General features: G+C 38.7%; 1 protein-coding gene across 2 annotated transcripts; it reads right to left on the minus strand.

Moving 5' to 3' along the window:
* Positions 1-1,160: 1,160 nt before the first annotated feature.
* On the minus strand, positions 1,161-21,341 carry SVOPL (SVOP like; the record flags this gene model as incomplete). Of its 2 annotated transcripts, XM_081958451.1 has the most annotated exons (12): positions 1,161-1,646; positions 4,094-4,207; positions 5,467-5,556; positions 6,207-6,288; positions 10,016-10,127; positions 10,964-11,169; positions 12,831-12,904; positions 13,948-14,076; positions 15,793-15,918; positions 16,377-16,440; positions 16,949-17,073; positions 21,270-21,341. In XM_081958451.1, 12 exons carry the CDS (start codon positions 21,339-21,341, stop codon positions 1,635-1,637), a joined length of 1,206 nt encoding a protein of 401 aa, XP_081814577.1. In that variant the 3' UTR covers positions 1,161-1,634. The 2 variants fall into 2 exon arrangements, with proteins under 2 accessions (XP_081814577.1, XP_081814576.1); XM_081958450.1 differs by lacking the exon at positions 1,161-1,646 and having other exon boundaries at positions 3,935-4,207.
* Between the last annotated feature and the right edge of the window lie 230 nt (positions 21,342-21,571).

Raw genomic sequence — 21,571 nt, forward strand, 5'->3', positions numbered from 1 at the left:
GGAAGGAACAAAGGAAGAGATACATAACTTACCATTAGAGACAAAGACAAAGGGGAAAGTTGACCAAGTAAAGTTAAGAGCAAAGAAGCATGCTTTATCATTCTTATTGTATCTGAGGATGATGGTTCTGTTTTGGGTAACAGTCCCTTCTGAATAAGGAGAGACGAAAGGTGAGCGCTTTCAGGGCCCCAGGGAGGACAAAGTCTGTCAAACTGGCACGTTGAAGTAGCTTGTTTTTTGACCCCTTAAAGTGGGATGAGTTGTCATTGTTGATAGGGGAACACTTTCTCAGAGTTAGTATATTATCAATGGACTCTCAATTGTTGCTGAAGGAACAGGTGGTAGCCATGACTAGGAGGTCTTTGCACAAATTAATTTTGTGCGTCAATTGCACCTATTTCTGGATCAGGAAGCCTGTTCCTAAGCTTATAGAAATTAATTTATCCATCTCAAACCATAGGATAATTAGGATTTAGGAAGGGAAATGAAGTATTATCCTCCTATCTTAACCAATTTTTCTCATTTGAATTCATTTATTTTTCCTCTTAGAACTCAAATCTCATTCTTCACATTCTTATTTTCAGTTCAGTTAATGGCAGAAGTAAGTTTAAGCTTCTTTATATATGTTTAAATTAGTCTTAGATTATCACTTCTCTGGAAGAACACCAATCCTGAGCATCCAAACTCCACTGACAAGAGATTCATCAGAAGGTTTCAGTATATATAACTGAATAGATTATCCTGAGGTTCTTACTTCTGCTATTTTCTACAATTGTATAGAAATAATTAAGAAAATATGAAAGAAACAACAAAGAAGCCATTGCACAGCTAACTCAAAGATACATAGAGATCTTAAGTAGTTAGTATATCTCAAGATAAAAGCCATTAATTAGCTACCTCAAGGTATGAATTTTTTATTTGTCTATCAGTGGAATTGAATAGCATTATCAGCTTTATGTAGTGGAATAAAGAAAGATGCAATACTTGACAATAAACATGACTTTATGCTAGGCGTGTTCTTAAAAATCTATGTAAGGTTTACTTTATTTAGCTGATCAGTACAGAAATTTGTTTCAGATAATGGAAACAAAAGTTAATAAAACTATATAAAACAGGATAGTTTTTTATAACAAATTGAGAAAAATGTGATCATTGCAAAAAGAAACTGTTGTAAGCAAAAACTGATCCAAGAGGCTGAATAAATATGTAAGTAGTTGGTTATTTAATACAATGTAAGTCTCTGCTCCATCTGCTCAATATTCACAAAATTCCAGAGATGGAAAGATTTGAAGGAGTAACATACCCCAGGAAGGGAAAGGGGAAGGAAAAAAATTGTCACAGGTGTAGATTAATGTAGAAAACTCCCATTTCATGAAGATCTGAACAAAATATGCACATGCTAGCTAAGACTGTCATTGTGGTTTCCTGTTTTGTTATTTAGCCCTGACTAGGTGATGAACTTCAAACTCTGGTGACAGCTTTGAAACTTGATTTAAACATAGAGGTACTTTAATGATTATATTGATTATGTATTGGAGAGAACTGTTTAATCTTGAAAACACATTTTCAGAATTGTTACAGGACACACAAGATTCAAGCAACCAACGTCGTCTTCCTCTTCCAAGAATTAACGATCACTTTCTTTGCTGAAAAGGTTTTTTTAAAAAGAAAATTGCATGAGTTAAGTCATTTGTTGCAATGGAACTTTACAATGTTAACTAATATTTTAATCCTAAAGTTTAAAAGGTGACATTCTTAAATTATCCTGATGATCAACTGTTCAGAAGTAATAATTCAGGAAGACTTACATCAGAATATTTTTTCTTCCCTTTCATTTTTAAATGCAATGCTATAAAAATATATCTCATTCTTCGTAAGCTACTTTACACCAAGATATTTTCTCTTGGTTCTAACTGTAGTATTCTTCACAAAATAGCTTGATTATGATAGCAATAGCACTTAGATATATATGCTGCTCCATAATATACCCAACAATCTGGGTCCTCATATTACTGACCTTAGAAGGACAGAAGCTGAGTTGAGCTTGAGCCGATCAGGATCTCAAAATGTCATAAACATAATCTTTACATCTCCATTGATGTTCCATATTGGGCCAATCAGATGAATTAGAGCTTCATTGAACTTTGTTTAAGTTACAGTTTAACCTCAAGTTAGAAATCTCTCCTATGTTTTGGCATTAGAGCCTGTTACAGAATAATAGAGATGGGGCCGTGAAAGTACTTTTTTTCTGTCCTGAAACTCCCTTGCTCTGTTAGAACTATATGCAGCATTAGGGTCCATAGATGCACTGCAACTTTTCATTGCAATCCTCCACTTAATTTAAAAACAATATTTTCAGTAAAATAATGTACTATTTTATTAATACAAATCCCACTCTCTACAAGTGATATTATGCAGGTATTCCTTGAGTTAAAATAGTCACGGAGCCTGCCCATTACTGTCGAAAGTTGGGATAAACATTAAATGAACCACATCATTACTAGCCCCTCCCCCATCTACTCTCCCCAATGCATTTGTTAAATAAATTTATGGGTCGTTAAGTAGAACATGCAGTGACAACAGACTGTGAGACACCTAGTCCAGGTACAGGCTACTTGCATGGGACCTCCCAAGGCTTCTCACCTTTTGAGATATCCCATGCTCTGCTTCCTGACCCCTGAGCATTCCTACCCCACTGTGTCACAATCGCGCACACATCCTTTAAAAATACTCAGAGCTCATTAAGCAGAGTAGAGAAGGCCGCTTCACTGCTGGGCCACGTGGCACAACTAATAAGAAATCCAGCCGGTTTGGCTTTCCTGCTATACTCTGCTTTTCCAGTGCTACAAACACTAGTTTTGTGCCACCATTGGTAACCTTGGGGGATGCAAGAAAGCAAAACCAGTATTGTTTCTTGATTATGTCACGTGGCCCAGCAATGAAGCGGCCTTCCCTACTCTGCCTGCCTGAGCTCTGGATAGCCTCAAAAAGTAAGTGAACGAATGGTGACCAGGGGTAGGAAGGAATGTGTGAAACCTGATGGGGTGGCAGAGCAGGCCCAGTGCCGATGGGGACTCAGCCAGGCAGAATGGTGGGGAAATAGCTAGGCAGGTGTGCTGTAAAGTCTCTCCAGTTGGTTGTAAGGGTAAATGACAGCGGAGGTGCTGCAGGTGTTGTATATTTGAAATAGGTTTGTATGTAGCTTTGGGGGGTTGTGTTGTAACCCCCCAGATTTTAAATGCCCTATCACACCCTGAGGACTACCTCAAAGTGTGATAGGGCGTTGAATAGTAATTCCCATGGGCATTGATAGTAATGCCCATGATAGTAGTCATTAAATGCCCTATTATACCTTGAGAATTGCCTGTAAGTCTTTATTAGTACTGGCCTTGGTGCTTAAAAGTACACCTTTCTATGAATACACAAGGTGATCCAAAACTAGCTATGTGAGGTCCAAATACACACCTGGATGTGCCTAGTAGTTACATACAGGTAGACCCCCAACTTACAACTATTCGTTTAACACTGATTTGGAATTACCACAGTGCTGAAAAAATTGATTTATGACCGGTCCTCCCATTTATGTTTTTTGCATAGTGACCTTACAGTCATGTGATCAAAATTTAGGCACTTGTCAACAAGTATGCATGTATGGTGGTTGTGTCCCGGGTTCATGTGATTGCCATTTGCGATCTTTCCTGCCAGCTTCCGGCAAGCAGAATCAATGGGGAAAGCGGAATTCATTTAACAATCGGGAAACAGCTGTGGCAGAAAAAGTTGTAAAATTGGGTATGATTCAATAACTATATCACTTAGTTCCGGTACCAATTGTGGTCATAAAATGAGAACTGCCTATATCTGCATTTGCTTTTGAATATGGATCTTCATTATCAAGTTGTTAGCCATTTGTTTTAGGGGTCATATCATAGTTGACTTCAGATACAAAAGTTGACATTCTTTGTAAGGGTCTTTTTAAAAAATACTTTCACTTTCTAAAATAAAGTTGGCAAGGGCTTTATATTTGGTAATGGAACCGAATTGGGGGGAAGTTCTTTTGGGACCCTTCTATTCAGAAGCAAGATGAATTACCCACCTGAAGTGATCTCCCTTTGGTCTCTATTGGCAGAGTGAATGCAGAGATAGCACACACAAGGCAAACCAAGGAAAAAAGGCACAGTGCCCCCAAGAAAGAAGCATTCATAAGTACCTACAATTAGATAATATGTTAGTGCCATGCTGTCATGCAATTCTGTAAATCCTTTCTGGTCTATTTATTTTATGGATTGAACAGTCTTTCAATAGAATTATCTTTCCAGACATGAACTGAACGTATGTGGAGGAAGTTAGCATGGGATTGCAATGCCGAACTTTTCTTATACACACAACAGAGGTCCAGTTATCCATGCATACAATTAATGAAAGTTTATTCATGGAGGGAGGGAGTTGTTGAGAGAAGGAAACTTGCTATTACAATGTTGCACATGTAAGAATAAATAATAGCTTTAAAAAAGAGTTCGGATAGGAAAATACAAGTCTATTGCTTTAATTTAAGTAAAATATTACATGATTCATTTCCTCCACACAAAGCTCTATGGGACTGCAAAGTCTCCTCTAGCTAAAGAAAGGAAAGGTTTCAACATCTTTTTTCATTTCTCTGAAATGATATTGTACCTGGTTTTTAATTATGTTGTAAGCCGCTTTAAGAATTGTGCTGGAGTAGAAAAGGAGATTATACATTTTCAGAAAGTAATATTAAATTTATAATGGCCCTTTCATTTATCACAGCACAAGCTTTTGTGAACTACATCATACTGCATCGGTTGAAATTATTAGAGTAGTTCACTGTCTTATGAATTCATTTCTTTCTCTTATTTATTCAACGACTTATAGAAATTCATCGCTTTTAGTTCTATTGATTTCATTGGAAGAGTTCAAGGATTTCTTTTTTCTCCACTAAAAGATGAGCTAGAATCACTTTCCTATTAGTGAATTAATATCATTTTTTATTAAGAAACTATTTTATAATAAAATATGCAATGGTTTTTTAATCAGCCGATGTAATTATAATTAACCTTTTCCTCCTAACGTCTTGCAGAATTGTTACATTTATTCATATTGTACTTTCTAAGCTTCAATAAATGAATGGTGCTGTTTTGAGTATTTCTTGTAATTAAGATTTCTAAAGAAATTTGTCCTTTTTTTTTTAAGTGTTTATCATCATTTTCCTTTATTTGTACCATAGCCAAAACAGGATTCTGCATTTTGAATACATTAGTATCAATTTAGCTTCCCTGATGTCCCCTTTCCTCCAAACATTCTGAAAAGAAATAATTAGCATAAAAAACAGCCAAAATCTTACAAATCTGAATCTTTAAACACCGATCAATCTATACAGTATACTAAAATTATTTGCCTGGAATCTATTGCTATGTATGCAGTGAAATTCTTAAACAAAAGATGCCTTACTTGTGCTATAAAAGGTGCTACCATAGCACCTATACGACATAGGGAGCCACTGGTCCCTAATCCCAAGGCTCTCATGGTGGTAGGATAAACCTATAAGACAGTAGTAAAAATATGTGAGCATAATATCTGTGACAGACAAAAGTATTGGATGAAGCTGAGGGCAGTATGGAATCAAGGCGTGTTTAGAAAAACTGTACTGATGATTCCAAATATGACGTCAGAGACAAAAAATATATAACAACCTTTTACAAAATTTACAGAATTTGTCATTTTATGTCTAGAGTTAATCCCAGATTTTTGTTGAATTCAGTTAGTTTTGTGGGACCAAAATATTATTAATTCTCTAAATTTGACTCCAATGCAGCACTTGAGTACAAAACATTAGCCCTCATTTTAAAGAACAGATTCATAAAATTAGCAATGTTTAGAAAGATAATGTATTTTTTTTTAAAGCTTGTAAACAATTTCAATTCAGTAATTTTTTTTAAAAGTCTTGTTTGAAAACAAGCATAAAGCTCCTACTAAGTTATAGGTGTTAGTTAGCATATGGTTCCTGTCTATTCTGGCTTAGGTTGGAATGCCGTATTATTTTATGTGGAATTAAATAATAAACTTGGTGAGATTTCTGAGTAAACTGGCCAAAGAGTACCCTTTTGAGCAAATATGTTATAAAAGGTTAGTCAGAAACATAATTAAGGTAGTTTTTCACTTTGCAATTCAAGAAATCAGGAGGGCCTTACCTCTGCTGTGTAAATATAGATAGTATTGAAATTTGCAGCTACAAAAGCACGCAACATAAAGAGGAAACCAATAAGACCAGTACTAGAAATAAAGAGAAAAGATATGAAGAAAATAATATAATAATATAATAACAAAGCCCAATAGTTTACTAGTGTGTCTCACTGATGTGATCTTGGAATGTTTGAATGACTGTTGAGGGGGAAAGATTATATGTAATGCAAGAGGAACATTAAAAGGGACGTGGTGGCTAAGACACTGAGCTTGTCAATCAGAAAGGTCGGGAGTTTGAATCCCTAGTGCCTCATAACAGAATGAGCTCCCGTTACTTATCTCAGTTTCTGCCAACCTAGCAGTTTGAAAGCACATAAAAAATGCAAGTAGAAAAATAGGGACCACTTTGGTGGGAAGGTAACAGCGCTCTGTGCACCTTCGGCATTTAGTCATGCCAGCCACATGACCCTGGAGACGTCTTCGGGCAGCGCTGGCTCTTTGGCTTTGAAACGGAGATGAGCATCACCTCCTAGAGTCGGGAACGACTGACACGTGCGAGGGGAACCTTTACCTTTAAGGGGAACATATTTCTATCAAAAATTATTTATTTATTTATTACTTGAACTTATTAGTCGCCCACTCTCCCCACAGGGACTCGGGGCGACGTACAAAAGTATTATATAGCGTACAGAGGAGGTAAGAATAAATAAATAAGTTACAATACCTAAAAAAGTTAAAACCCCAGTGAAATTAACCCTTAAAAACTAAAATTACCAATTAAAAATGCCCTGGGCTGGAGAGATTGTAGTATTATGCCAGGTCAGCTAGTCGAAACAGGTAGGTTTTCAGCTTCATACGGAAGGAGCGAAGGTCGGTTGTTGTCCTGATGTCTGGGGGGAGGTCATTCCAAAGGGTGGGGCCCACTACAGAGAAGGCCCTACTCCTGGGCGTCGTCCTCTGGCACTCTCTGGAGGACGGCACCCGGAGTAGTCCCTCTCTGTGTGAGCGGACGGGTCGCAGGGATGTATGGGGCAGGACGCGATCCCGCAGGTAACTAGGCCCTGTGCCATGGAGCGCTTTGAAGGTGGTAACCAGCACCTTGAAGCGCACCCGGTAGGCCACAGGAAGCCAGTGCAGCTCGCGCAGGATGGGTGTTATATGGGAGAACCTCGATCTCCCCATAATTACCCGCGCGGCTGCATTCTGGACCAACTGCAGTCTCCGGGTGCACCTCAAGGGGAGCCCCATGTAGAGAGCGTTACAGTAGTCCAGGCGAGACGTCACCAGCGCGTGAGTGACTGTGCGCAAGGCCTCCCGGTCCAAAAGGGGCCGCAATTGGCGCACCAGGCGAACCTGGTGGAACGCCCCCCTCGCCACGGCTGCCACGTGATCTTCCATAGACAGCCGGGCATCAAGGAGGACGCCCAAATTGCGCGCCCCTTCCACCGGGGCTAATTGATCGTCCCCGATGGCCAGCGATGGCATATGCTGGTTGAACCGGGAAGCCGGAAGCCACAGCCACTCTGTCTTGGAGGGGTTGAGCCTGAGCCTGTTGTCATCCATCCAGTTGTATAATATAAATTCTTAATAGTATATCTATATAAGATTTGCATGTGAAGGCCAACAATGGAAGGGGGTTGGGGGCAAAGGTTCAGTATTATTGTGTGCTCAATCAAGTTTTTCTTGGATTCTTGATCAAGTAGGTTTGCTGATCAGTTTAATATGATGTAAATCCCTCAGATTTTTTTTTAAATAAATTGGAATATAATTTTGAAAAATATATTAGTGCCAAGTAGCCGCCTTAACAAAATTCATGCATTCCACATCAGGTTTGCCATTAGAATTGGTACAGATAGCCTCTGTGAAATAATAACCATATATCTAAGGTGTCAAAAGGGGAGCCACGTGCATAATGGAAGCTGTTTCCAGAACAGTGCAGATATGAATACCTAAAACAAGGCATAGCTTAAATGCATTGCTATCTTTTAGACCAGAATAAACTGCTATCAAACATGGGCATTTGCTGCAATCCTGGGACATTTAACAATATCAATAGGATGAATGCCTATAATATCAGTGAGAAATTGTAAATATTTGGTAAAGTTAATATTTACATTGGTTATGACCTTTTTGCTCAATCTATACCTTCAAGAAGTGTGAAACATGAGGGAGATGGGTAGTCTAGAAACATGAAATACAGCTAAATAAAACTCCATTATGATGAACTAGTAGGTAATCAGTAAAATTATACAGTCCCACACATCTGGAGAGCACTGGATGGGATATGCTAAGGGGAGCCTCATCTACATGTGCAGGAAGGGTAAATCTTATTCTGTAACTTGCTGAGATGACAAGACTTGGGCATTTTATGGCCCACAGGCCACATCCAGGTCTGTGGCTGTCTCTGACTGGCTGGTTGGGGTGGTGGTGGCTGTCCACAATTACCCCATTGTGGTTTTTCATGTGGCCCCTTGAGCAGATTATTTACCCAACCTGCATTATAATAAATAGGAGAAGCCAAATGTTGATTGAGGACTGAACTTTCATTCCAGCAGCTACCAATTCAATAGCATTGGCAAAATTACAGTTTTACACATACACATGTATATTTAAACATGTGTCCAAGCCATTTGCTCATTATTTGATTTCTTGTAACATACCTTGATGATTTCTATCAGATGCAAAGATCTGCTGACTTCCATCATATAATACGTTAACACATAAAAACAATGAAAAATCAATACATTTCAGGCAGAAAATCTGTCAATTCCTTTTTTTTTCTTTTGTTCACGGAGAGGGTAATTGTTCATTTATACAGTAGGATAGGCATCAGATAGGATAAAGAAAACCTTAGCAATCGATTACTCTGTCCAGACTGGCATTCAAAAACATTTTCTGTTGGCACCAACTGCCTTTATTGCTACAGGCTATATACTAATGTGAATATCAACATAATTATCCATTTACATAATGTCTGTTTAGGGTGGGGGGACCCTTAGTTTATACTAACCAAACATCTGCTTCTGTCAGTTGCTCTGTTATGGATTGACATACCAGATAGGAAAGAAAGAAATTACCAACGTTGGTGTAATCAATCACAACTTCCCAGCAAGTTTGCACCAGAAAGAAAGATGGACCAGTCCTTATTTATTTTAGAGATATAAATAGTTATAGTTATGGTCACTACATTTTTGTTACTTCCGTGTTTCTTTTCTTCTGTCATCAAACAGTTGGTCGTAGGGTATCTAAGTAGAGACCTTATATTTTGCATTCTATAAAACATTTTCCCCCAACATATGCTCTCAAAATATGTTAGATTTCATCTCCCATAATTTCAAGTCAGTGTACTGGGGGAAACTACTGTAAGAACCCACACAATGCTGATTATACACTGCTGCAACTATTTTTCACACATAGCCCACAGTCACATTTTTGAAAATGAAGTTAGAAAGTATAAGGGGCCCCTGAATCAGATCAAGACTGGTTTTGTCTTGGAGCTCCTGGGAAACTCACAAAGATAGTCCTCTTTCACTGGTGTTTCTAATGTGTGTCCTCTGAACTTGGGGATATCATAACTCATTATGTTTTGTAGTAGCAAGTTATTCCAAAAACTGAATACATTTCTGCCTTCATTTTTGGGATAGTCCCAAATGCATAATTCCTGCCTGCAATAAATGTTCTATTAAGCCAAACTATTTTCAATTTTAAGCACTCAATGAATAATCATGTCCATTTCCCAAAATATGATGACCACGCCAGAGGCAAGCATTGGAATACAAACATTTCATGATAATATGCTGCCATCCAAGACACTTACATTGTGGTGCATATATTGAGAAGAAGAAAGAAAACAGCAGTGCATCCCATTGTTATTGTCAAGCTCACTCGCCTTCCCAGGAAATTGATGCCAAGAATATTTAAAGGATTTACTATTTTAAAAAAAGAAAAAAGGAGAAAAAGATGTCACCTTGTAAAATTCAATTAACTGAATCAGTACTACATAATTATCACACACGCACACATTCACATACACCCCTACCACCTTAGGGAAGACTGTTGACAACTATTTTCTTCATTGCTTCCCTTCGATTACTTGAAAACTGCAAATGGGGACTTTGTAACAGAACTCCCATCAGCATCTAGTTCAATGTTTCTCAACTTTGACAACTTGAAAATGTATGAACTTCAGGAGCTGAAATTAGTGAGATTAAGGGCGGTTCTTACATCCCTAAATAAATACATTAATGTAATTTTCGCAGCTGACAACAGCAAGTGAACTGTTTTGCATACAGAATTCCTAAAGTTACACAACAGTCTGCATCTCTTTGTCTGAAAATCTCTCTCTGTATATGTGTGTATCTAGTTGTGGAAGGTAACTTTGGAGTCTCCCATTCTCCATGCTAATCTTCTATAATATAAAAATTTCTGTCTGTGTGTGTGTGTGTGTGTGTTCCAGCATAACTCTGGAACGCCTCGAGCAATTTCAACCAAACTTGCTACATAAATGACTTACTCTCTGGAAACAAATACTGTGGGGGTAAGACACCTCTAAAACCTCTCAAGGTGTGTGTTCTGTTAAGATACAGCCTGTTGTGCCTTAATATGACTTCTACTGTACAGTGCAGTGGAGTTGCCATGGTCATGACTTCACATACTCCACAAAGGGCCTCCCTCTGGTAAGAGGGAAAATCCAACATTAGAAATTACGTTTAGTCCGGATATTTTCCCCCTACAAATAAATAAAGGCAGAAGGCGAAAAAATTACATGCAATTTCTCCTACTGTGCTGATGAACATGATCTGGTAATCAGATGGTGCAAAGGTATGGCAGAGACAAGGGCTCTGAAACTCCTCCTGAGTATGGCCCAGCTCGGCTTCTATAGATCCTCCTCCTGTTGAACAAACCAGATCCTTCTCCAGTAATTCTGCACTGGCCAGGATGATACCATAATAAGCAAAAGAAATTCCAAGCCTGCCATAGAAAACAAAAGGGGTTAGCAATGGGAAACAATCATTCTTTAGAATATTCTCTAAAGATAATAAGGTATATCTACAGGGTACATTTGATAGTCCCAAATAGAATAAGAAAGGGCTTCATGGCAGCATTCAAACAGTATTATTTAGTCTAAGGTTACAAAAGGATTTCTGGAATTATTCTAATTGACTTCAGCCTTTTTTTGAGGCAATTTTTCGCTCTCCCCAGGATCCAGAGGCTTTATAAGAGCCTGGGGAGGGCGAAAACAGCCTCTCTGCCCCCTCCCCCCAGGGGGGCTTCAGGAGCTTCCCTGAAACCTCTGGAGAGTAAAAATATGGCCCTACAGGCAAATCAGAAGTTCAGGAATGGACTTCCGGTTTGCTCGTAGGGCCGGTTTTAGCCTTCCTGAACCTTCAGGGGCCTTCCGGAGGCTTCCCTGAAGGCTCTGGAAGGCAAAAAAAACGACCTTACGAGCAAACCGGAAGTCACTTCCAGTTTGTCCATAGGACTGTTTTTAGTCCTCCGGAGCCTTCAGAGAAGCCATCCCTGAAGCTCCGGAGGACTAAAAACGGCCCTACGGACAAACCGGACGAGACTTCTGGTTTGCTCAGAGGGTCGCTTTTCATCCTCTGGAGCCTTCAGGGAAGCCTCCTGAAGGTCCCTGAAGGCTCTGGAGGGCTAAAACCGGCCCTACGAGCAAACCGGAAGTCTGTTCCTGAACTTCCGGTTTGCCCATAGGACAGGTTTTTTGCGCTCCGGAGGCTTTAGGGAAGCTCCTGAAGCCCCCGGAGGGCCAGCGGGGGAGCTGTTTTCGCCCTCCCCAGGCTCCCTCCCCAGGCTCCCTCCCCAGGCTCCTATATAATCAACAAATGAGCCACACCCACCACTCAGGCTGTTACAACACGAAACAACAATGTACACACAGCCAGCACCAATCAGCACCAATCTACCAATCATGATACAACCACACAACCAATCACTCCACTTACTGAAACAAAGCCAGCACTGCATACACCCCCCCCCCAAGATTTATAGAAAGACGGCAGCTCCGATCACACTTTAAGCCCAAAACCCAACCTGAAGATGGCGAGTGAGACCTCGCTGAAACGTCGCCAAGACAATCTCAATCTTACACAGGAAAAGACCTGAATACAACAAGACCAGCATATGTATGTATGTATGTATGTATGTATGTATGTATGTACGTACATACGTACGTACGTACGTACATATATGTGTACACACACACACACAAACACACTGGTCTTGTTGTATTCGCGTCTTTTCCCATGTCAATCTTACATGGGAAAAGACCCAAATACAACAAGACCAACTTACCTACACCCGTGAAAATCTACGAATATATATATATCGCCAAATTTTGTTGGTTAGACTTTATATTTCAGTGTGTCAAATGGATGGAACCATGAAGAATGCCTGGCTGGAGAAAGCCAAGCAGAGCACCCTACACAGAATCAAATGAATAAATGTAAGCTAAATTACTATAATAATTCTGAATAGTAATTTTTATTCTTGTTAATCAGAGTTGGGAGCTATAATAAATTTAAAAACAAAGGTAAATCTAAATTTTCCCTTTAACATTCATTAATTTTACTTTGTGCACTGCAATTTGAAAGAAAAAAATCATATGAACTTACCATATAATCCATATTTGCAAAGATGTCCGTAAGTATTTGGGATCAAATAGGTCTTTGAATCTACCTCGTTTTTCCTAGAAATATGTTAAAGGAACAGTCAGAAATGCACCAGATAGGTGCTGTTCAAATACTGAAGACACATCCCAAACTTTGAAACATTTTGTGAATTATAATCTAACTTTTCAGTTCAGTAACTCGTGGTAGCCCGAGCAAATAGAGGCGAAATAAAATTCAGAAACATCTGGAAGGCCACATATTGGACAACTGGGAGTTGACTATAATGTTCATTTTATTTCACTACAGATTGCAAAATAGATACTACTATTATATCATACTGTAAATTGTGCCAACAATGGAATATATAAGGAAAGAAGAAGAGTTGGACCAATAGTGGTTTCTTGTCTTTTGTAATATCTAGTAAGTTAAATTCCATTGATGTGAACAGATAGTTAAGCATAATTGTTGTAGTTTATGGACTTTAATTACTTTATTTAAGGAGACTTTGCGGGACACGGTGGCTCAGAGTCTAAGATGCTGGCTTGTCAATCAGAAAGTTTCGAGTTTGGTAGTTTGAATCCCTAATGTGCAAAATGGCGTGAGCTCCCATTACTTGTCCCAGCTTCTGCCAACCTAGCAGTTCGAAAGCATGTAAAAATGCAAGTAGAAAAATAGGAACCACATTTGGTGGGAAGGTAACAGCGTTCCGTGTGCCTTCGGTGTTTAGTCATGCTGGCCACATGAACACGGAGACGTCTTCGGACAGCGCTGGCTCTTCGGCTTTGAAACAGAGATGAGCACCACCCACTAGAGTCGGGAACAGCTAGCACATATGTGCAAGGGGAACCTTTGCCTTTCAAGGAGACTTTACCTTTTGGTTGATCAAGTCTGCCATCATTTTCCTAAAGATTCCCATGATAGTTTAATGCAGTGCTTCTCAACCTTGGCAGTTTGAAGATGTGTGGACTATGCTGGGTGGTGAAATGTGAATTTCAAACTGCCAAGATTGAGAAACATTGGTTTAATGGACAGATAGTCTGCAGGTCAACTAATAATGGGAGTCAGTCCTGCACCTCATAGTTTCAGGAAGGAGGTTAACGAAAATATTTAAAAAACTTACTTCCACAGTTTCTACCAACTTTCCTTCAGGCATAACAGAATGGTTCATTTTAGCAATCCACTTGAGGGTAGCAAGGGCCGCTTTATCATTTCCACAAGACACATTATATCGAGCAGACTCGGGGATAAACTGCAAAATACAAATGAGTTAGATAAACAAGCGCCAGCATTTCCACTGTACCATCAATCTTATAGTCTTATTGTAATAAAGACTGGATTCGATGTAATATCTCTTTTAGCATTAGCGCATTCAGATCAAAATGATGAGTCACTGCAGAGCAATTCATGCAATGCTTTCTGTCCACACAAGCCATTTCCGTAAAGTCTATCAGAAAGTAATAGAATGTGTGCTAATCCACAAATTACAACTATAGATGGAAACAATTCCAATAAACCCAAAAGATAAATGAATACTGGTGCTTATATATGCAATTACAAGTCTACACATTTGTCTGAATAAAACGTGTGTCGAAACAGAATGGCGGCATAAACATTTTGTATGACTTAGCCCAGAGAATAATGTAAAATAGACTGTTTCTTAGGCAGAGATTTACTGCAACAGGCCAATAGAATACAATTGGCATTCTTGGCTTTGAATCATCTTGGTTCCTTGGTTTCTATTTAATTATAAGGGACCTTTCCCTCACTTACAGGATAAGTTGGCATCAGAGCACCTTTGCAATACTTGTGAATTCCTGCATCACTCGATAATAGACTTAGCTTTCTCTAACTCCCTATGTTAAAGTTTTAGGCAAATTCTTCTAATTGCAGAAAATAATAATTTTCTTGCTTAAATCAAATCATCAGGGTACTGCCTCAGCAATGAAATGTCCCCCAACATGTAAACAAACAACCCTTGAAGTGTTTATGGGAACAGTGGATCAAGGGTGTGGTGGAATGTGGTCAGGCATATGAGAATATGTTGTCTGCCTTTTCTCTTAAGACCCAATACTGCAAGATATACCAATAATAAGATAGCCTGGACAGCAATTACCTGTGTTTCTCTGAAAATAAGACTGGGTTATATTTTGGGGGATCACAAAATAAGTACTTGGGCTTATTTTAAAGTGTGTTATTCCCTCCCCCCCCCATGTACAGGAGACCCACTTCTTCTGTTTGTTTGCGGTGGGGCAGGAGGTTGCACGATGCGCCAGCAGCACCACCAAGAGGCAGGAGGGGATGGAGCTGCTCCATATGCCCCACACCAGTTTATCTCAGGGCCCCCTGGCAGCGAGGCCACCCACGCCCCGATACCTGCCTTATCTTGCAGCCATGGCACCAGTAGCCCCGTCCAGCAGGACCCTACATGGCTGTAAGCCCACTTCCTCTGCTTGGTCACAGCCAAAATGGAGCAGAAAGCCGAGCAACGCATCAGTGCCACGAGCAACAAGACAGAATAGGCAGGCGGCTGGCAGTGCAGACTCTTAAGTAGGGCTTATTGTGGGGATAGGGCTTATATTAGGTGCACATGTAAAACATGCCAGGGCTTACTTTGGGGATAGGTCTTATTTTCAGGGATACAGGGTACTTGCCTCAGAATATTGGCCCTCAATCCATTAAGAGGTGATGTTTGATTTGCAGCATGCACACAGGATTGAGGTTGCAACTGCTTTTGAGTCATCCAAGTTATAACAGCTAACTTGGTGTAGTGGGTAAGGCACCACGTTCGAAATTGGGAAATTGTAAGTCTTAATCCTGCCCGTAGGGACAAAGCCAGCTGGGTGATCTTGGGCCAGCATCAATGAATTTCTTTATAAACAAGAAATCTCTACGCACATACATACCAACACACACCTCTACCTAACTCTCTCTCTCTATGCAAACTTAAGTTCTAAGTCTATCAGACCTTAAATACGAAAAGAAGTAGAATGCCTGGAATAGAAGCTATTCGGATCAGCCAACGCCACCCAAGAGTTGGGTTAACAACAGATGCCAATCCAATAATTAATAAGGAGCCTGACAACCAAAATACCTGTGAAATGGAAAAACAAAGGATAGATTAGGAAACAATGAGGTTCTCTACCTCTTCACATTCTTTCAACATCCACATCTTTGTTTGGCTGCATAAAACACGATTAAAATATTGAGTTAAGCATTCCCACATCTGATTTTCGGGATGTCAGTACAGATATTGATAAAGTAAGCAAAATAGCAATCATTGTAATTGTCCATTGGATGAAAAGGCACTTTATCTTTTCTGAATCTCTTATTATTCAGTTTCATTGGCTGACCATGACAACTTGGATATAAGAAAAATTAAAGAAAATTATCCATGTATAATTGCACAGATCTTTGCCTCTTATTAAGCTTTTTTTTCTTATTTAAAAACTCTAAATGTTTTTAAATACAGCCAGAAGTATGGGTTGTTGGTATAAATAGTGATATACATAGATATTGATACATTTTTCAGCAAATAGATTTCTGGCTTACCTGTGATAATGGCAAAATATAACCACGGTATTTTGTGGGCAAAAATTCTGTTTTGATTATAAGCCTAGAAAAAAAAGTAAGGAAAGAAGGTAAGAAGATTAAGGAAAGAGAAACAAATTGTATTAATTGAGTTCAAATACTTCCAGTACCCTTCCAGTGCCCTTACTTTAATAAGGATTTGTTGAAATAGCCATAATGGTGGATTTACAAAAGTACCCAATCAATCTAACCTCACCTCACCTCACCTCAACCAGACCAAATCAAATCAAACCAAACCAAACCAAACCAAACCAAATCAACCCTTCACTGGAATTTTTACTGCAACACCCATCAATTCTAAGTGAACTATTTTATTTTAGGCTTAAACCTAGAACTTGATAAAGAGATATATCATAATTTGCCCTGGAAGATTACAGACATTATATGTAATCTGCTGTTTGAACAAATCCCACAGTACTTCTGGACTTCTGATCTTACAGTAAAATATGCACACATTAAAAATATCAGTATGTACACAACATCACATGAGTATGCTGATGTTTGTTCTATTATTGTTTGCACTATGATATTACCCTTGTGAATGACCTGATACGCCACATCCTACGAGGGCTCGGAGAAAGACGAACCAGATGTATGAAGGAGAAAACGATGTCAGCAAAGAGAAATACGCTCCCCACGCAAAAGAGATGATTAAAACCTGGGAGACAATTCATAGATAGGAAGACATTGACTTCAAAGCAACATTCAGCACTGTAGGATATTTAGCTCAAGTTTTCCTTGTAGATGAGTTCTGAACATTTCCAGCTCCTAAAAAAAACTTAATTAACCTTGCAATGAAATGCATATTTCTTGAATGTGTGTCACTATATTGCATATAGGTTCCAGATAAAATGCATAAAATATGATGTTCACCTACTTTTAATTTAATTAAAATTAAATTGATAATTTTGTATTATTTTTTTTATCCTGCCTTTATTATTTTTATAAATAATTCAAGATAGTGAACATACCGATGAGAGAGTGTAAGTGGCCCAAAGTCACCCAGACAGCTTTCACATGGCAAAGAATGAATATAAAACTAAAAGGTACAGTACTATCAATTTTTTGGGGCAAAAAATTAGAGAAGGAGGAAAACAAAACAAGTGAAAGAAACAAGAATGAAAGTACAAATGCTGGAAGAAAAGGGGGGGGAGGAAGAGAAAGGAAATAAATAGATGTTCCAACAGAATAAATGAGAACACAATGAAAAATAATATGGAAGTCTGAGGAACAAAGTGAAAGGAGCTAAGTTACAAAATGCCCCAGAAGTCTATGTAGTTTTGCTGCCAGGAAGCATAAAGATATTTAGTGGAATGATGAAGTTTTAGATAAGAAAAATATGCATATAAAAGAGTGCTTGCTCCAAAAAAATAAGAAAAAAATGTTGAATGTTGTATTTATAAAGGAATATTTGCAAATATTTCAAAAGTAGTGAAATAGAGTAAGGCCAGGGAGAGAGAGTGCAGAAAGCTCCAAAAGAACATAAATAGGTTTGAAGAGCTTTTTCTTGTGGACTATTGAAGTGTTTGCCCTTCACTTCAGTAAGTGAACCTTTAAAGCATAAGGTGGCATCATCTTTAAATTCAAAGTGTTTTCAGCAGGCAAGAATGTCTACAGCTTCAGATGTTGATTTTTTGTATATGTACAATATATGCACAAATAAATGTGAGGGTATACAGATGAGTGAAGGGGTGGGATCCTACCGGTTTAACAACTGGTTTGTTGCGCAGGTATGCCCAGTTTACAGAAAACTCACCTTTTGCATTATTGCTGGCAAGGAAAACAGCTGAGGCATGGCAATCTACTCTGCTGCGCCAGTCAGCTGGGCTTCAGAAAGAGAAATATAGGTGACTATAGCACAGGGCGAGTCCACTTCAAAGTTGGAGAGAACCAGTTTGCTCCTAGCTGATAGTCGGAGCTACCAGTTCACCTGAACCAGTCCAAACTGGTAGAATCCCACCCCTGGATGAGTGTAGCAAAAATGTATGCATTTGAGTATGGTGAGGGGAACTAAGGAGCAGTGACGTGCGGTGAGGTTTAAGGCTGGTGAGGCTGGTGACATCATCAGGAAGGCGGGGAATGGGACCATGTGTGCTGGAGGCTGAGGCTGCCTCAGCCTCCAGCACACGTGATCCCATTCCCCGCCTTCCTGAGCATGCTCCGCCGGCTCACGCTCCGCAGTCCTCAAAAGCGACTGGGGAACGACGAGAACCTTCCTGCCTCTGCTGGACTTTGCACGCTCCTCACGACTGCATATTGCGGAGACAGAAATGTTGTCAGCGCTCCCGGATGACGAAGCCACAAAAGCGACTGGGGAACGACGAGAACCTTCCCCCAGTCGCTTTCGTGGCTTTGTCATCCGGGAGCGCCGACAACATTTCTGCCTCCGCAGCTCCCTGGAGTGGCCGGACGGATGTATATAATATTATATACTATTATTTCATGAAGAGAGGTGAGGCTCTGCCTCCCCTGACCGCACGTCCCTGCTAAGGAGAAGCAAATCAATGCTTCATTCAGCATAAAAATAACTTTGCTTCAGCATGTAAACATTTATCCTTGTTTATGCTTTCTTCAGCACATAGGAAGCCATTGTAAGGGGAGGAACCCATAATATATAGTATGTATGCATAAGGTTAAGAAAATAGAGAAGTGAAAAGCTATAAAATTAAGCAAAACAGGAAACCTGCTAGAACATAACAGTATATATTTACATTATTGGCCTATGATAAAAATGACATATTTGGTAGCTAAAATTTGTAGCCAAATTTTTTTAAAAAAACTTTATATTGATTTATTTGATATATGAAAAAGTATAAAAAGTGAAATAATCTGAGTTTGGCATGTTTTCCTGTGGAGTTCATCCAACAGCTGTTGATTTTCTATATCAAGAAAAGGTATGTTCTTCCTTACAAGGTTAATGCTGATACCATATAAGTAGAGCAATATGCGAACTTTCAGTGAGAACACGATGAGTTGGACAGCCTTGAAGGATATGCTGCGGCAAAGATCAATGACCAGAAGGCATGAAATATTTCTGGAGAAAGGACAATTGTGAGATTACCCACATGAACTCTGGACAGCTCCTACTGCTAAATAAACTGCAGAACTGAGGTTTGTGCAGTTGGCTCATGAATGGCGAGGATGGAAGTCAAAGGATTCCATTTAGGTTCATAGTCATAATATAGCCTCCATGGACTAAAAGCTGAACTAAAAAGTGATTTTTAATCACTTTAGAATTGCATTTTAATTGTTTTTTTAAACTGTTAAGAATCTTTGAGTCAACAAGTTTTGTAACATTCATCAGGTGGATTTTGTTCAATCTTTGGAGAAAAAAGTTTTAAGGACAAGATTAACGACTTTTTTAAAAAATGAGGAAGAGGGAATAAATAGCAAAAGCATGATCAGAATTTTCATTTTATAAACTTATAAATGGGTTAAGAGTCCATAAGGAATTATTTTTTGCATCCCATCTTTATTATTTTTTGCAAATCAATCAAGGTGGCAAACATAACCAATACAGTTTCCTCAAATAGCAATAGCACTTAGACTTATATACCACTTTACAGTGCTTTACAGCCCTCTCTAAGCGGTTTACAGAGTCACCTTATTGCCCCAACAGTCCGGATCCTCATTTTACCCATCCTGGAAAGATGGAAGGCTAAGTCAACCTTGAGCCTGGTGAGATTTGAACTGTCAAATTGCAGGCAGCCGGCAGGCAGCAGAAGTAGTCTGTAGTACTGCATTCTAACATTGCACCGCCATGGCTCATCCATATACAGATAATTTTGAAAATAATTACAAGAAACCTTCTGCTGGGAAAATGCTGTTGTTTAGAAAGAAATGTAAGACAAAAATTGGACATTAGGGAGAATCAGAAAAAAACTAGATTATACAAAAAGGGAAGAACAATTAATTTTGACTCACTAACACAGAATGGAGCAAAATATTTTAACTTTTGATGAATACTTGTGGACTGAGAAGTTAATCTTAAAAGTATCTGCTATCATATGCAAACTAGTTTTAAATGAGGATATAGAAGAGGAAAAGCTTTTACTGGATAAGACTGAGACTTAGGCTGAACTGCCTGAAGTCTTAATTAAAAGAGAGATACAAATAAAAATCAATAAACTGGCTTGGATGATTTTCTTATTTGGGTATTTCTTATTTATTTCTTAATGGATTTTTGTTGACCATGACGAAATGAAGAGGCTTTAAGAATTTGTTTATAGATAAGAGGTGAGATGTAGGAAGAAGATATATTTTATTGTACACTTCAGAGAAAGTAGTAAGTTATTGAATTTGTACTTGCTATGATGAAGGCGGAAGTGATTTCTTTATACGTATGGCCTCAACGTATGGCCACAATTGACCCTCAAATTTCTGTTGCTAAGTGAGATAGTTGTTAAGTGAGTATTCTACAAACTTTTTTGCCACAGTTGTTAAGTTAATAACACAATTGTTAAGTGGATTTGGCTTTCCTATTGACTTTGCTTCTCCAGTGACCCCGGGACACTGCAACCATCATAAATATGATCCAGTTGCCAAGAGTCCAAATTTTGATCACATGACCATGGGAATGGTTATAAGTGTGAAAAAAAGGTCCTAAAATACTCTTTTCAGTGCCATTGTAGCTTTGAACAGTAAATGAATGGTTGTAAGTGGAGGACTACCTGCATAATTTTTCTGTACTATATCTTTTTTTCCTCCACTTTCTGTTTTTTTCATTCTTTTATACTTTTTCAGTTTGTATTATTTTTTAATGTTTGTAACTGAACAATATAATAAAATTATTATAAAAGGTTTATAAATTACTATTATAAAAAGTAAGCAGAAAGGTAGAAGAAAAGCACTTACCTTACGACGACCAAATTTATCTGCTAGCATCCCAAATGTTACGCTAGCCACCATGTAGCCAAAAAATACCATCTGAAAGAAAGTCATCATGTACAGTTCCAAGCAAGATCAAATAGTGATTTAATACACAAATGAATGAATGAAACTAACATTAAAGCACATTTAGCTCTGTCTTCCATCAGAATCTCTACCTGTGCCACCCCAAATTTTTATTTGGCCAACCATTAATGCTCTTAAAATAATATGGAAATTGGTATGGGAGTGATCACAATTCTACAGTTGGTGTCACTAAGACAAAGGAA

Source organism: Natrix helvetica, assembly GCF_964273705.1.
Source record: "Natrix helvetica genome assembly, chromosome: 6".
Taxonomy (NCBI): Eukaryota; Metazoa; Chordata; class Lepidosauria; order Squamata; family Natricidae; genus Natrix; species Natrix helvetica.